This window comes from Gymnoscopelus microlampas, assembly GCF_963454915.1.
Source record: "Gymnoscopelus microlampas genome assembly, chromosome: 14".
NCBI lineage: Eukaryota > Metazoa > Chordata > Actinopteri > Myctophiformes > Myctophidae > Gymnoscopelus > Gymnoscopelus microlampas.
In genome coordinates, this window is record NC_139951.1 from 12892028 (window position 1) to 12907833 (window position 15806).

Sequence of the window (15806 nt, forward strand, 5' to 3'; positions counted from 1 at the left end):
AAACTTCACTTTACAACAATGTCTTGCACATCTAGGACATTGCAACATATCAGATATTGAGTTAAAGAATATACTGTACCATGAAGTCTCGTGGCCTTTTGAGTTGCTGGGTAATAAAATGCCTCCAGATATGAAAGCATTGAGGAAAAAAAACGTAGTCAAGACAAACATTTGGTGAGGAGGTGGTTCTGTACAGAGAGGACTTCCGGCAGGTGTTACCTGCTCTTATCAAGCTGACTGAAACTCAGCTGATTGGCCTCGCCTAACTGGCAATTTGGAAATGGTAAACTGGGATAGGCTGAGTAGAGACCTTTGCCAATCAGCTGATCATAAATTACAAATGGGTTCAGCTGGCCATCCACTGGGGCTTTTATTCACAGATATTAGAGTATCGAGAAAATGTGTGGAGAGAGAGCAGGGAGACGTGTAGCAAAGTGGGCGCTACTGGCCCGGGGGTACAGTATAGGCCTACTGGACACACCCAGTGCAGTTCAGTCTTTAGAGCCCAGCCACACTGGGCCTGCTGCTCTCTAGTGCTGTGCGTGCAGTGGTTCTCACACTTAAGTTTATTTCAAGGACCCCCATTTTGGTATGCATTAAGCCATGGACCCCCATAACTCTGGAAGTGTACACATGGAACCAAATGGACCCACTCGCAGAGTTACAGACCTGCGAGTGTCCATTTGGTTCCTAAGTATCAATCAATTAGCAGGGGACCCCCTGGAACCCTTTCAAGGAGTCCTGGGGATCCCCAGAACTACTATTTCTGCACCTCCAGCTCTGCCAATGTCTTCTGTTAGTCCAGGTCCAGCATGCTACTATATAAGAATGTGATTAACCAAAATCTCCAACCACAGCAGAGTCCAAATCACAAACTCCATTATGGTCCCAGAATATGTGTTTAAGAAAAAACAATCTTTATTTCCGTCTTTTATTTGGAGTGGTAAAGTCTCTAGGGTTCACTTGGATGTATTGTACCTCCCTTTGGAGTTGGGTGGGCTCGGGGTTCCAAATATGAAATTGTATTATTGGGCAGCACAATTAAAATCATTAAAACAATGGTTTAGTGAACCATGTGCATGGGTCAGAATAGAAATTTACGATATGTCACCGCTGGATTTAAACTATGCCTTGTACTGGAATGAAAACTTGTATACTCGACTCTGTGAAAATATGGGATTCTGTTCATAAGTTTTGAACTGGAAAAGACGTCTATCACCCTATGCTCCCATTTGGGGAAAAAACACATTACCTTTTATTTTCAATGGTAGTATATTTGAATTGTTGGACAAAGGTATTTCAACTTTCACAAATTTATATTAAAAAAAAAAGATTTTGCTTTCTATTCGACATTTTGATATATATAACTCACAATGTTTTTGTTTTCTACAACTAAGAAGTTTTATTCAGTCCACACAGCATACACTTGACGAACCAGAACCCTCTACAATGGAGAGGATCCTGAGACAAACAGAAAAAACAGCTAAATTACTGTCTAAATTGTACCATGGTCTGATGGAGGCTTTTCCAGTTAATACTTTGTCTACAAAATGGTGACAGATTTTAGAGAAGACATCAATGAGGAGTGGGTAAAGATATGGTCAAGCATACATTCTGAATCATATAATTGGAGACAAACTAGCAATTTAAGATCCTACATAGAACATATTATACTCCAGTGAAGTTGAACGCTATGCACCCTGAAATGTCCTTTTTGTGTTGATGTAAGAGAGAAAAAAAGGGTATTTCTTACATAGTTTATGGTCCTGCCATAGACTTGTCCCGTTTTGGGAGGATATATGTTCCTTTATGTCATCAATGTGGCGACAGTTACCAAGTAAGGAGTAACCTTGCATTCATCGCTGCCAAAAAATGTATTGCTGTAAATTGGAAGCCCCCCCCCCCTTTCTGAGGAAAGGAAATGGAGTGCAGATATCCACTGTTTATTATTTCCTCGACATCAGAAGAAAAAGCACATCAGCTTCAGTGTCAAACCAAGCCAAACAAATGACCAGATTATATCTAGTCCCAATATTTGTCAGAAATCAACAACAATGCAATATTACCATCATTTTATACATATTCACAGAGATAGACATAAAGTAAAAAAAAGAAAAAACCCTCTTTCACCCCTTGTGACTCAATGAGCAAGGTACAGGTTCACCAAGGTTGAGGGTTTGATTCCCTCTGCAGGGCATGTAGGAAAAAAATGAAATGAAAACTTTGACGCTGCGTGGGATTGGTTGAAAACGGATGGTCGCTTATTTGGACGAGTGCTAAAAACTTTACAAGTACTTTTTTTTGTTTTTACTTTGTCGTACAACAGTGTCGTGCGCCAAAAATAGCCAACCTACAAGCTCACGTGAGCATGTAGGTTGACTATTTTCGGCGCTCGACACCGCGGTGCGACAAGGTATAAATCGGGCTTGATGCGCGTGCCGTGGACACAACACACGGTTCTCTGTGAATTGTCAATCTGTATTCTACTGCATTGGTGAGTCAGTACTGTCCTCTGGTCACTCCACACTCTGCTGTAGAACAGTGGTTCTCAAAGTGGGGTTCGGGGACCCCCAGAGGTCATTGGGGGGGTAACAGGGGGTCCCCAGCTAAATGTATTAATATGGCATCACAATAAGTTTTACCACTAACTATATTTTATACTTTGGCTATTCAAAAATAGCAGATCTACAATCTCATAGCGTGTCACTTTGTGCCGCGCTATGAGCTTGTAGATCTGCTATTTTGGAAAAATCATTTGTGCAAATCTTTGAATATATATATATATATATTAAACATTCTTAACTAAAATACTTGCTTCTGGTGGCCCCGAGCACAAAATATTTTTGGGATGGGGGTCCGCAGGCAATTACATATAATTGTGGGGGTCCTTGACATGAAAAGGTTTGAGAACCACTGTTGTAGGAAACTAAGCTCGTTCAAGCTAAAACTACCTACAGCATTCACTGGCAGATCAACACTTAAGGCTCATTTGAACATTTTATCACTTGGAAAAAGAAAAAAAAAGGCAGTGTACTCATGACACTACAAAGAAAAATCATCCTGAATAAAATACTTTTTTTCTGCATTCATGATTTGCATCATCCCATTGAATATTGTGCCGCTTCATCAAAGAACAAAGTAACATTAACACACTGTCCAACTCAACATCATTTACAGGTGGAACAACTTAAATGGACATTTGCCATACTGAACAGAAATGTCAGGAAGGTTTATATATTTTGAAATATATGACACGTATTTCTTTACAGGGTTTCTTCGTCAAATCCCTTTACAACTGTGAAAATTGAGCAATGTCGCTAAAGGTGAATATTTATATTTACATCTTCATATTCTAATCGTGTATGTTTTAGCTACATGGTGGTGGATGTTCTTATCCAGAAGGCCTTTACATGACAGTACAGGTACAGTGCCTTGCTCATGGGCACTTCTCTGTATGGACACAATTCACACTGGACGATATCGAACCGACGACTTTCAAGGTAGGGTTATGACGTCTTGCTCAAGGACACTTTAATATGCCTCCTACCTATATGGCCACGCGCTGGCTGTGAAGGGGAATCAAACCATTCATAATAATAAAAAATAATAATTAATAAGCATAATTCATATTATGAAAACATTGTCCTTTGAGTGAAAAGGATCTATAGCCCGATTTATAGTTTGATGCGAGCTGGTGTCGCGCGACGTAAACAGGCGATCTACAAGCTCCCGACGTGTTTGCGTCTCAACGCGTTGCGAGCTTGTATATCTGCTATTTTCGTCGGGCGACAAAATGGACACGTAATTGTAGAACAAGAGGATGCCGTCCTTTCCTTATAACATCTGTGAGACACACACATATAAAAGTATAGAGAATAGGTTGGAAGCGCCCCTGTTCACATCCGCCTACTTTGCTGGAGGCCCCGATGACGCGTATTGCTCTGGCTACAGTGATCAACACACATTCATTTCATCGCTGTCCGGCAGAAACCTTGTGGTTTAAGACGCCCTACCTCATTGTACAAAAAGTGCAGAAGTAGCGAAAATAGCCGATCTACAAGCTCACAACGCGTCCCACCCCGGACAGTGACTATATGGACCAAAGGCGTCACAGAGGACTGAAAATAATACAAATCCGCACACCGGCATAATGCCACCAAGCTCTTCCTCAGACCTTCGCGAAGGTCTGAGGAAGAGGCTGGTGGCTCGAAACGTTACCGTTAACCCATTCAATGCGGGAACGCATCTGTGTCATTATAGATTTCTTTGGCTATTCAAAAATAGCAGATATACAAGCTCGTAGGGCGGCACTCGAAATCGTGAAAATGTGTGCAAATTTTTCAATATATATTATGAAAGCGAACATTTGTAACTCAAATCTGTGCTTCTGGGGGTCCCTGGAACAAAACATTTTGAGATAGGGGTCCGTGGCCAAATACATATCATTTTGGGGGTCCTTGACATGAAAAAGTTTGAGAATCACTGATGTAGCAACATAGGTTTTTTTTTTTTTACTGTTCTTGTAGAATCGGCCTCAGCCCTTAATGGGTTAAATAATTGCTTTTATGGGAGCAGCAATACTGGTGTGCGGATTTTCATTCTTATCTTTTCAACTAACTGTTTTGATCCAGAACCCAGCCTAGTCAGGGATGTAGGTGTTTTTTTTAGCAGTTTCTCAGCCGTTTCTGAACATGATTACTTCCCTCTCCTGTGTTGGACACGGACGCACAGTGTTGCTATGAACGGAAACGTCCCTTCTATACTTTTATCTGTATGGTCCGACCTTGTACAACAATGCAAAACAAATAATAGACATGGCATGTAACTATGTACAGTACATGTTGGTAAACTTAACAGCACTCGGGCTAACTAACAAACTAACTAGCAGAGAATCTAACCAAAGTCTGCTCTGTGTGTGTGTGTGTGATCTGTGAAAAGTGAGTATTTTCTTCTGAGTGCATGTTTGAATGAATTACACATATGCATGCCGTGTGTGTGTGTGTGTGTGTGTGTGTGTGTGTGTGTGTGTGTGTGTATTCATTGGGGAACGTGTGTGTTGATGTAGACTGCATATAATATGTGTCTGTGTGTGTGTGTGTGTGTGTGTATACTGCAAATATGTACAGGATGTGTGCATTCTGTTTTATGTACAGTGCTGTATATGTATTCTGTACGTATGTACAGTATGTGTGTGTGGTAGGTTTTTTTTCCCCCTTCTCATTATGGTTCTGTACAGCAGTGGTTCTCAAAGTGGGGTCCCCAGCTAAATCAGTTAATATAGTATCACAATCATTTTAACCACTATATTTTATACTTTGGCTATTCAAAAATAGCAGATATACAAGCTCATAGCGTGTCACAAAGTGGAAAATCTTGAAAATTAGTACAAATCCTTTTTTTTTTTGTTGCACAAATCTTTGCTTTTGGGGGTCCCTGGCACAAAATATTTTTGAGATGGCAGTCCGCAGCCAAATACTTATAATTTTGGGGGTCCTTGACATGCGAACGTTTGTGAACCACTGCTGTACAGTATATACGTGTGTGTGTGTGTGTGTGTGTGTGTGTGTGTGTTCAGTCCAGTGCGGCGTGCAGCAGGGCTCCCTGGCCCCCGGCTGTTTTGGACTTCCTCATCTTACTGATGGCCTTCTGCAGGTCTGACTGCTGGATGGGACGGATGATCATGTCTTCTGATCCACTGAGAGAGAGACAGAGAGAGAGAGAGAGAGAGAGAGACACAGACAGACAGACGGAGCCAGACAGAGAGAGTTGGGGTTCGGATGAAGAGAAATATATTTAATACCAATTTAAAATATACCGTACATGCCATATAGTATACAGCAGAGGTCTTCAACAGGGGGTCCGTGACCCCTAGGGGGTCCTCAGAGTTACTACAGGAGGTCCGCCAATTTTTTCTGTGATTTTTACATCATCACTTCAACGAAGCATCCCTATTCTGAGGAGAACTTTAGCCAAAAATAGCCGATCTACAAGCACACAACGCCTCGCGCTGCGAGGCGTTGTGTGCTTGTAGATCGGCTATTTTCGGCAAAGTGGTTTGGTATAGGGGGAAAAAGAGAAGTACTAAGTACAGAGTGAAAGGTGAAGTTTACAAAGTATTGTTTAAGTGCATGGTTAAATGTCTGGAAATACACATGACCATGAAACCAACATGATAGTGCTTTGAAACAAGTCTTTGAAGCTGCCTATGAAATCTATGAAAAAAAGAATATTTCATACAATATATAATGGGGGTCCCTGCTTTATCTCGCTCTCAGCCAAGGGGTCCTTGGCCTGAAAACGTTGAAGACCCCTGGTATACAGTGTGTGTGTGTGTGTGTGTGTGTGTGTGTGTGTGTGTGTGTGTGTGTGTGTGTGTGTGTGTGTGTGTGTGTGTGGCCTGTCATTTTGTGCGTGTTACGTGTGGTTTTGTCTGTGTGTGTTACCTGTCATTGTGTGTGTGCACAAAGTCTCGGACACACAGCAGTGCGGCGTCGCGACACGCCTCCCTGAGGTCACTTCCTGAAAAGCCCTCGGTTTCCTTGGCAACGTCGCCGAGGTCCACAGACAACTCCACCTGAAATACAATTGTGAATTCAGTCCCAAATTTTCATAAACGTCAGAAGCTTTTTGTTCTTGTAAAAAAGGTTAAATATGGAAATGCATGGATTCCGTCTGACAGCTATGATATAATGTACTGTTTATGTCTTGGATTATTTGACCTGTGTTCTTTAGCTTTTTGGTCACTGATGTGTACTGCTTAATTTATAGTCCATCGTACGAGAGATGATTTACACGCTCTCACTGTGCTGTGATCAAAGAAAACGCAAAGAAAATGTATTCTGCGATGACCAAAATGTGCATTCTTTGCCAGAGGGTAAACAGAAACCAGCACACATCCGGTGGCCAGACTTCTATATGTTTACAATGAAACATTTGTCCTTGCTTGTTTTTTGGAAATGGAGGAAGACAAGGGTGCAAACGAGAGCGATCGCCACACCAATAATCCTAAAGAGTGTGATTTCGAAGAAAAAAAACCTTGGTTTGTGGACTAGGTATGAATGGGTCCGTTTAAAACATGGTTAAGGTGTATGGATGCTTCACCGTATAAACATATTGAATTCAAAGGTCACACTTACCCTTTCATTGTCCAGGATCAGCTTCAGGATCTGTTCTCTCTGCTTCAGACTCTGTAGGAACACACACACACACACACACACACACAAACAGCTGAAACGTGCAGGGGTGTGTGTGTGTGTGTGTGTGTGTGTGTGTGTGTGTGTGTGTGTGTGTGTGTGTGTGTGTGCACTTACAGGCTGGTTTATGTGAAACCTAGTGGGCATTCTCCTCAGAATGGCAGAGTCTAAATCTTGAGGACGGTTAGTAGCTCCCATTATGATCACCTAGACAGACAGACAGACAGACAGAGAGCGACTTTAATTGGTATTATGTTTCAGTTCTAGCGTCAGAATGAAATATTATATAGTAACAGATCAAGTGTGTGTGTGTGTGTGTGTGTGTGTGTGTGTGTGTGTGTGTGTGTGTGTGTGTGTGTGTGTGTGTGTGTGTGTGTGTGTGTACCTGACAGTTGTAGTCGGTGTCCAGTCCGTCCCAGAGACTCATAAACTGAGCTTTCATCATGGCTGTGGCCTCGTGGTCGTTACTGGAACGATTCCTCAGGAACGAATCTAAAAACAAACAAAACAACACACACAAATTATCACTCTAGCCATGAGTTCTTAAGACGCCAGAGCTCTGGAATTATGTTTAGGTATTATCGTTCTAAACCTATGTTGTTGCGGTTCTACATACAGCCAACCAGTTGAAGAAATCACATATTAAGGCTTTAACCTTTGCTTTTATGAAATAAATATCCGAGACCATTAGGGCAGTGGTTCTCAAACTTTTTCGATGTCAAGGACCCCCAAATCGATATGTATTTGGCCTGGGGTATTTATTTTTTTTGTCGTTTTTACCTTTGCTCTATAGCTCATACATTGTACTGTATGTATTTCATTCCAATCTGGGAACACGTTGACAAAAAAAAAAAAAAAACAGCGCCCTCTGCTGTTTAGTAGCGCAGCTCTGAATCTGTTCTTGAGACATTAATTTCATTCTGACTAGTCTTACTATCTGGCTTTTTCCCCTGTATTTTATTTGTACACTTAACTGTTTTTGTTTTTAGTTTTTTTTAAAGAAAAGCCTTGTGTGTACTATTATAAATTATTATTATTTATAAGTGTTGAGAATGTGTATGCATGCTAAAACACGTAAGCAATGCATCTGGTTTGTCCAATGTAATTGTGATATCCATGTCAATGTCATTTATTAAATAAAATCAAATGACTGTGCGTGTGCGCGTGCGTGTGCGCGTGTGTGTGTGTGTGTGTGTGTGTGTGTGTGTGTGTGTGTGCGTGCGTGCGTTAACTACCTATCTCGTCTATGAAGATGATGGAGGGCTGCAGTTTGACAGCCAGCGTGAACACGGCGGCAGCCAGCTTCTGGGATTCGCCGTACCACTTGTCTGTCAGCGTGGACGGCTGCAGGTTGATGAAGCGAAACCCTGCCTCCTTGGCCGTCGCCTTGGCGATGAGTGTCTTCCCGCAGCCGGGGGGGCCGTACAGCAACACACCTGTTACCAGGACAACAACGTTTATAGACTTTGTGCGGTCAGGTTTAGAAAAATAAATGACCTCTACATTTATTTCCTGTTCCACAAGTTCAAAGCTGCACTATGTAACTTTCCTCTTCTACCCCGGATTTGAACCCGGTTATCCTGCGCAAGTGCTGAAATCTTCACCATTGAGCTAATAGAGCCTGCCTGCTTGCTCAGGGGATACATTGAATATTGACCAACAGATCAAAATTGTTGTCAGATCCTGTGTCTAGGTGAGACATGACCTTTGGCTTTGACACAATCTAAATGTCTCAATAGAAGAGCAGGGAGACAGACTACAGCCACCACAATTGTATAAGTTATATTGTATTAACATACCATACAGATCGGACAAAATTGCATTTTATTAATCAAAAAAAGTTTAATAGTGCCGCTTTAAACATTTGAACCCTATTCTGACATGAACATTCTGCAAAAATAGCTGATCTACTAGGTCTGCAAAAAAATATTTAGTGTAGAGGGAAAACCGCAGGGGCCTACAATAGACCCCTGGGGGACTCCTGTCAACGTACGGTAAAACAGTGGATATTAAACCCTCGTCATGATGACCCGCGACCTCACTGGTGTCCATGTTGGTCTGAATAAATGAATCATGTTTATCTGGCTGTCTCTCTGTCAGTCTGTCTTTCTAGGCCTCTGTCTCTCTGTATCTCTCTCTGTCTGTCTCCAGGCCTGTCACAATTATTACATAATCATCTAATCGCACTTATTTGAGATAATCGAAATTATTTCGCATAATCGTTTCCACGTTGAAAAATGTTCATATTAGTTAACATTTTCAAAAAGTAGTGGAAATAGCAGATCTACAAGCTCACAACGCATCGCGATGCGATGCGTTGTGAGCTTGTAGATCGGCTATTTCCACTATGAATGTAGAAAGTTATTAAATATTCCAGTCATTCCTTTGTATATATTTACAGACAGAGAGAGTATAGTGTCTTACCTTTGGGAGGTTGTAGCAGCTTGGACCCTTCAAACAGGTGTCTCTTCTGAACAGGAAGGATGACCGTGTCCTTCAGCTCCGTTATGACCTCGTCAAGACCAGCGATGTCACGCCACGTTATCTACATGGCAGAGAGAACAGTTACCTCATGTGCGCGCCTGTGTGTGTGCGTGTGTGTGTGTGTGTGTGTGTGTGTGTGTGTCAGAGAGTTGACCGCTCACCTGCTCTCCTTTCTACAAACACACACTTATTCATCCATCACACGACAGAGTCGCTTGCTGACAATAACAGATCTTCAAGCTTACATGTCGCAGTGGGATGGAGTATAAATGTTTGGTAAATATCGTTCAACAATCAGGTGTGTGTGTGTGTGTGTGTGTGTGTGTGTGTGTGTGTGTGTGTGTGTGTGTGTGTGTGTGTGTGTGTGTGTGTGTGTGTGTGTGTGTGTGTGTGTGTGTGTGTGTGTGTGTGTGTGTGTGTGTGTGTGTGTGTGTGTGTGTGTGTGTGTACCTGCATACTGAGAGGATCCACCAGATGAGCGGCGATGCTCATCTCGTACTCTGACAGTTTCACATTCTGAACACCGATCTGACGCATCAACTTCTCAGCCTGATGGACAGACAGACACAGAGAGAAAGAGAGAAAGAGAGAAAGAGAGAAAGAGAGAAAGAGAGAAAGAGAGAAAGAGAGAAAGAGAGAAAGAGGGAAAGAGAGAAAGAGAGAAAGAGAGAAAGTTAGAGACAGAGTAACACTTTAGTCTAGTGGTTCCCAAACGTTTTAGCTCAAGGCCCAAAAAATAAATGTGTCTCCCCAGTCCCCTAACTTGTGAAAACTGCTGATCTACAAGCTCACGACACGTCGGCGTCACATCTCGACGCGTTGTGAGCTTCTACATCAGCTATTTTCACTATTTAATTCTTTTTTTTTTAATAGTAATAAAAAGGGAGCCACACGGCTCCATTTACCTGTTTCTGAGCTTCCATCTTCTGCTTCCTGGTGGGATCGATGGCGTCGACCATCCATTTGATGGTGAAATAGGTGACCGCTCCGAATATGGTCAGACGGAAGAGCAGGCCGATGACCTCGTTGCGGCCCAGGGGGCGCGCAATGTTGTCTGCGGGAATCTCCTTCAAGTTCAACACCATCTTTATTCTTTACCTCCTAGCGGGAAAACAGGAATTAGTAAACATTAGGAATTAGTCTATTCATTCATTTGAGATACTGAAAGGAAACAACACAAAGACAAATCTAATGATTGTAAATTCCTGGTGGGGTCGATGGGGACGAAATGACGTACAGACAAAACTGTCTTTGTTTTGTAAACCGAGATGCCCCTCGTAAAACTAGTAAACCGAGATTCCACTTGGCAAACTCGGAAGAAGGGGAAGCAGTGGGAACGAATCCGTGGAAGGTATATATTTGGGTTGGAAAGCCAGCCACCTGGGATCTGTATTGATGCTTCTTGTCTTGGTAGATGGGTTGTAAAGCCAGCTACCGGTGGTTTGTATCGCTGCTTCGTCTCCTAGAGGTGGTTGATGTCGCTGAGTATCGCCGATGGATTCTGAACTAACCTGGGGATTCCTTTGCCTTTTATGTCGTTGGCTGCGGTGCTGGTGTGAATACGGTGATGTCAGTCATATCCATATATGGAGCAAGTGATGTGAGTCACGCCCAAAGATAGGGTCTATGTTCTCTATGATGTCAGTCTTGGATGTTTCGGTTAGCTCCATATATGGGTCTCCAGGAGGGGGTCTCTGATGTCAGAGCTGGGTGCGTCAAGTTATCTCCATATATAGAAGTCTAGGAGCGAGTCTGACGCCAGACTTGGGTAGGTCAGTTGTCTCCATATATGGGGATGTCCATATATGGGAAGGTTGGGATTGAATAGGTAATTTAAGGTCATGATCATGTATCTCCCTACATGGGGTTTCGGGCATTTATGGCTAATGCTCTGAAACGTTCTTTACAGTAGGATAGGATTTATCTCGAAACAAGACTTTGAAAAACGTATCTATCTCCAGCCGGTTAGACTACTACTATGTGGCTCTCAGGTCTGACCAAAGAGGTTCTTACTAGAACTAAGAAAGAAGAACACCTTACGCCAACTCTCTGATCTCTGCACTGGCTGCCAATGAGTCATAGAATTCCTTTTTAAATATTGGGTCGATCGTCTTTATGGCTGCAAGCAACTTATTCTACTGAATACTTTGAATAATCGGACCATTATCAATTACCATCAGAACAGTCAATTCAACATCAAACCATTAAATCACCATCAGTACATTATCAATCACTATCACAGCATTATATCAATCAAAATCAGAGGGTGGGTGAGCCATCTAAAACCCAACTATATCATCCCAGGATCATCAGATATTAAAAGTCTGTGAGTCCAACTCTCTTAACAATGAAGGCCATCCATAGCATGAAGTGACAGTGAAAAAACATGCCTTCAGTTTTCGACTATAAACATCAGGGTCTTCGTCGTAAACTCAGAAGACAGTTTTTGACTGCCACTTCAAACCACGGACTACCTTTTGAAAAGAGTTGAACAGTCAGTAACTGCCTTTTATTATTTCATATTCATTCATCATCGAAAACCTGATTTATTTGTTCAACAGTACTTTCACTATTCTTCATAATCATCCCACAAATGAAGCACCCTACTTTTTCTTCTTCCATCATCCCAGGATGTTGTCATTCCTTGACTGATCTTTGACTCAACAAATGGCAACAAAAAAAATGCATGATATACAAGCGCACAGCAAGTGACACCACCGTGTGAGCTTGTAGATCTGCTATTCACCAAGATTGGGATGCCAGGTTTAAAGTGGTTCAACATGATTATGAACAATAATGACCTTTTCACTCTCAACAGAAACATTGACTGTAAAATGTTCCAGAGATCTGTCTATCATCATCAGTAGTTGAAAGGACATAAAAAATAAACCCAAACTTCCCTAGCAACACAGTCAGTGATTTCTCTTTCTATCTGCGCCACTGTTATGACAGTATATGCAAATATATTCTCACAATACTCCTGTATGTCTTAAGATTTATTTCTGACCCACACAGGATATATAATATACTTTCTCCTACATATAATTAGTTTAAAATGTTAGTAGTCTGTCTCATGTTTGTTATATGCAGTGGCATATAACAAACATGAAGTACTCACATGTTTTACTTAAGTAAAAGTAACAATGCCACGATATAAAAATACAAGTAAAAGGCCTGTGTTCAAGTAGTTCAAAAGGCCTTGTGCAAAAGTACAAAAGAATATTGGCATCAAAACATACTTAAAGGTAGGGTAAGTGATCTTTTTTGGTTAAAACAAAAAGTATTTTGTTAAAAGGTTAAAATACTATATTCTGATAGTAATCATTGCTATAGAGTGTTTGTTCAGTAACAGGAGTCTCCCTGTCTCTCCAGCTCTTTAATAAACAGAAAATACATTTTTCGGTAGGTGTCAAAATCTCAGCCAATCAGGAGAAAGTACCCATTTTCCAGTTCCAATTTTGTCTGCTCATTTCTTAGTGTCATCACTTCCTATTTCACTTGTTTAATCTATATCCTGATTGGGTTCTCTGTCCTGATTGGATAAAATTGGAAATGAAACTGAAACGAAAATGCATTTTCTGTTTAATAAAGAGGTGGAGAGACAATGAGACTCTCTTACTGAACAAACACTCTATAGCAATGAGTACTATCACAATATAGAGCTATTTAACACTTATTTTAACCAAAGAAAATCACTTACCCTACCTTTAAAGTACCAAAAGTAAAAGTACTAAAATGTTTGAAAATAGCATATCCTATGTATAAAATAGGGCTAAAGTGGTTAATGTATGTTTTATATAATAATCGAAATCTACAAAGTAACAAATAACTAAAGCTCTTTTACTCCAATTGTAGTGGAGTAAAAGTGCAATATTTGCCTCTGAGATGTAGTGGAGTAGAAGTAAAAGTACTGAAAGCTGAAAATACTCCACTAAAGTTAAAAAAAAATACCTCAAAACTGTACTTGAGTACAGTACTTGAGTAAATGTACATAGTTACTTTCCACCACTGGTTATAGTGTATTAATTATGATATTATATATGTTCCCCTAAGGCGATAGCTTGACCTTCCAGCTAGCATTCACACCGGCTGTTTCCCTCTCTAACACTCCATTACAGGACTGATCGGACCAGATCGGTGTTAGATAACATGTTATTAATACACCACTGTGTCCTGGTGATGAATAGGATTAAACTATACGGTGTAAAGTATGGAAACGGACATTATTTGCCGGTTGATCAGTCAGACACTCACCTCGTCGATTCTCAGGATCACTTCCGTGTGTTCAGGGTCTTCTTCGTTTGGTGTGGGTTGTGGGGAAAAAACGTCACCCCGGAGTGGATGGAACCACCTGCTGCCCCCTAGTGTTTAGGAATTCATGATTTATAACATAACATAACCCATCAGAATAGAATAGAATATAACATTACAATACAATACAATACAATACAATACAATACAATACAATACAATACAATACAATACAATACAATACCAGTGATGGAAAAAGTACTCACTTTTTCTACTTAAGTATAAGTATCAATACTGCAATGTAGGCTACCTTTATACAAGTAAAAGTCCGGAATTCAAAATTGACTTGAGTAAAAGTACAAAAGTATTGGTCTAAAAATGTACTTCAAGTACCAAAAAATAGAAAGTACTCCTTATGCAGAATGTCCCATTTCACACGTTTTCAAATGTATGAATTTGAATTGTATAAAAAAAATCTTAATAGGTGGTTAAAAGATGTGAAAATGTACATTTAATATTAGACCATGCCTTAAATAATGATAAAGAAGAACTACTGATTGCATCATTATTATATTAAAAGAATGATAAGACTGAGGAATAATTGTGCTTGATTTGGACGATTTGTGAATTAATGTAGGCTATTGAAATCCAATAGATGGCACTGAAACCCAACAAATCAAATGGTCCCTTGTATGAATAGAATTCTTATTTTGGTTTTGATTAATTGCATGCTGTTAGTTAATTTAAGTGCTTGACACTTGCCCAAGCAATCAATATGGTTTGACCCATAAAAAAATGTGATTGATTATGTAAGAAAATCCTAATAAGAAAAGAAAAAGATTCATCATCATCATGCCCTTACCTGGAACCAATGTCACTACCTAGCCCCCCCCCGCCACACACACACACTCATTCCTTTATCATTGCCCCCCTGCCCCCCCCCCCCCCCCCCCCCCCCACCATGTCTCCCATAGTGCCCCCCTTTCTCTTCTCTCTCTCTCTCTCTCTCTCTCTCTCTCTCTCTCTCTCTCTCTCTCTCATATGCAGCATTTAATAAATAGGTTGTAAATAAATCCTCCCAAAACATGACTTGTGATTGTAAGTCATTACAGTTGAAAGTGCAGAATTGTCACTCTGTTATCTCATAGTGCTTAAATGTGGGTTTACTTTTAGATGATTCATTTATAATAACATCTACTGTTAGGCCACTGGTTCTCAAAGTGTGGTCCGGGGACCCCCAGGGGTCCTTGGGGGGGTACCAGGGGGTCCCCAGCTAAATACAATAATTTGAACCACTTTAACCATATTATATACTTTTCTATCTGCTATTCACAAATAGCAGATCTACAAGCTCATAGCGCGTCAGTTCGTGGCGTGCCGCGCTATGAGCTTGTAGATCTGCTATTTTTGTAAAATCCCTAGGCACAAAATATTTTTGAGATGGGGGGGTCCGCAGCCAAATACATTTTGGCGGTCCTTGACATGAAAAAGTTTGAGAACCACTGCTGTAGGCTACATCATTTACCATGCCAAACAAAGGTCTGTGATGTGCCATATTTTCTGGTTACATAACATCTTTGACACGATTTCAATATCTATCTCATTGATGTATCTAGAGCTTTGCTAATGTTCCCATATTCCATAGGCATGTTGTATGGCGTCTGGTCTGTACACTACACAGTTTATGTAATGTCAACTTGAGTCTTTTGAGGATTAAAAAGAAGCTATTATCACCTGACAGCTTTTTAATAAAAAAATATGCGGGTTGCCATGTTGTGTTCGATCGTCGTTATAATTTATGATATGGGTTTGCGCGCTGATGCGTCTCGCCAAGGGGTGATAAGATGCACCACAACCTGGCAACCCTGTGTCGCTGGC

General features: G+C 40.9%; 1 protein-coding gene across 1 annotated transcript; it reads right to left on the reverse strand.

Annotated features, from left to right (window-relative positions):
• Positions 1-1927: 1927 nt before the first annotated feature.
• On the reverse strand, positions 1928-13975 carry atad1b (ATPase family AAA domain containing 1b). Its single transcript, XM_084079502.1, has 10 exons — positions 13932-13975; positions 10583-10778; positions 10128-10226; positions 9618-9738; positions 8429-8629; positions 7579-7685; positions 7311-7400; positions 7137-7187; positions 6444-6574; positions 1928-5695 (listed from the first exon to the last, which is right to left on the reverse strand). The coding sequence occupies exons 2-10, from the start codon at positions 10760-10762 to the stop codon at positions 5572-5574; spliced, it is 1104 nt and encodes a 367-aa protein (XP_083935628.1). The 5' UTR covers positions 10763-10778; positions 13932-13975; the 3' UTR covers positions 1928-5571.
• Positions 13976-15806: the final 1831 nt, after the last annotated feature.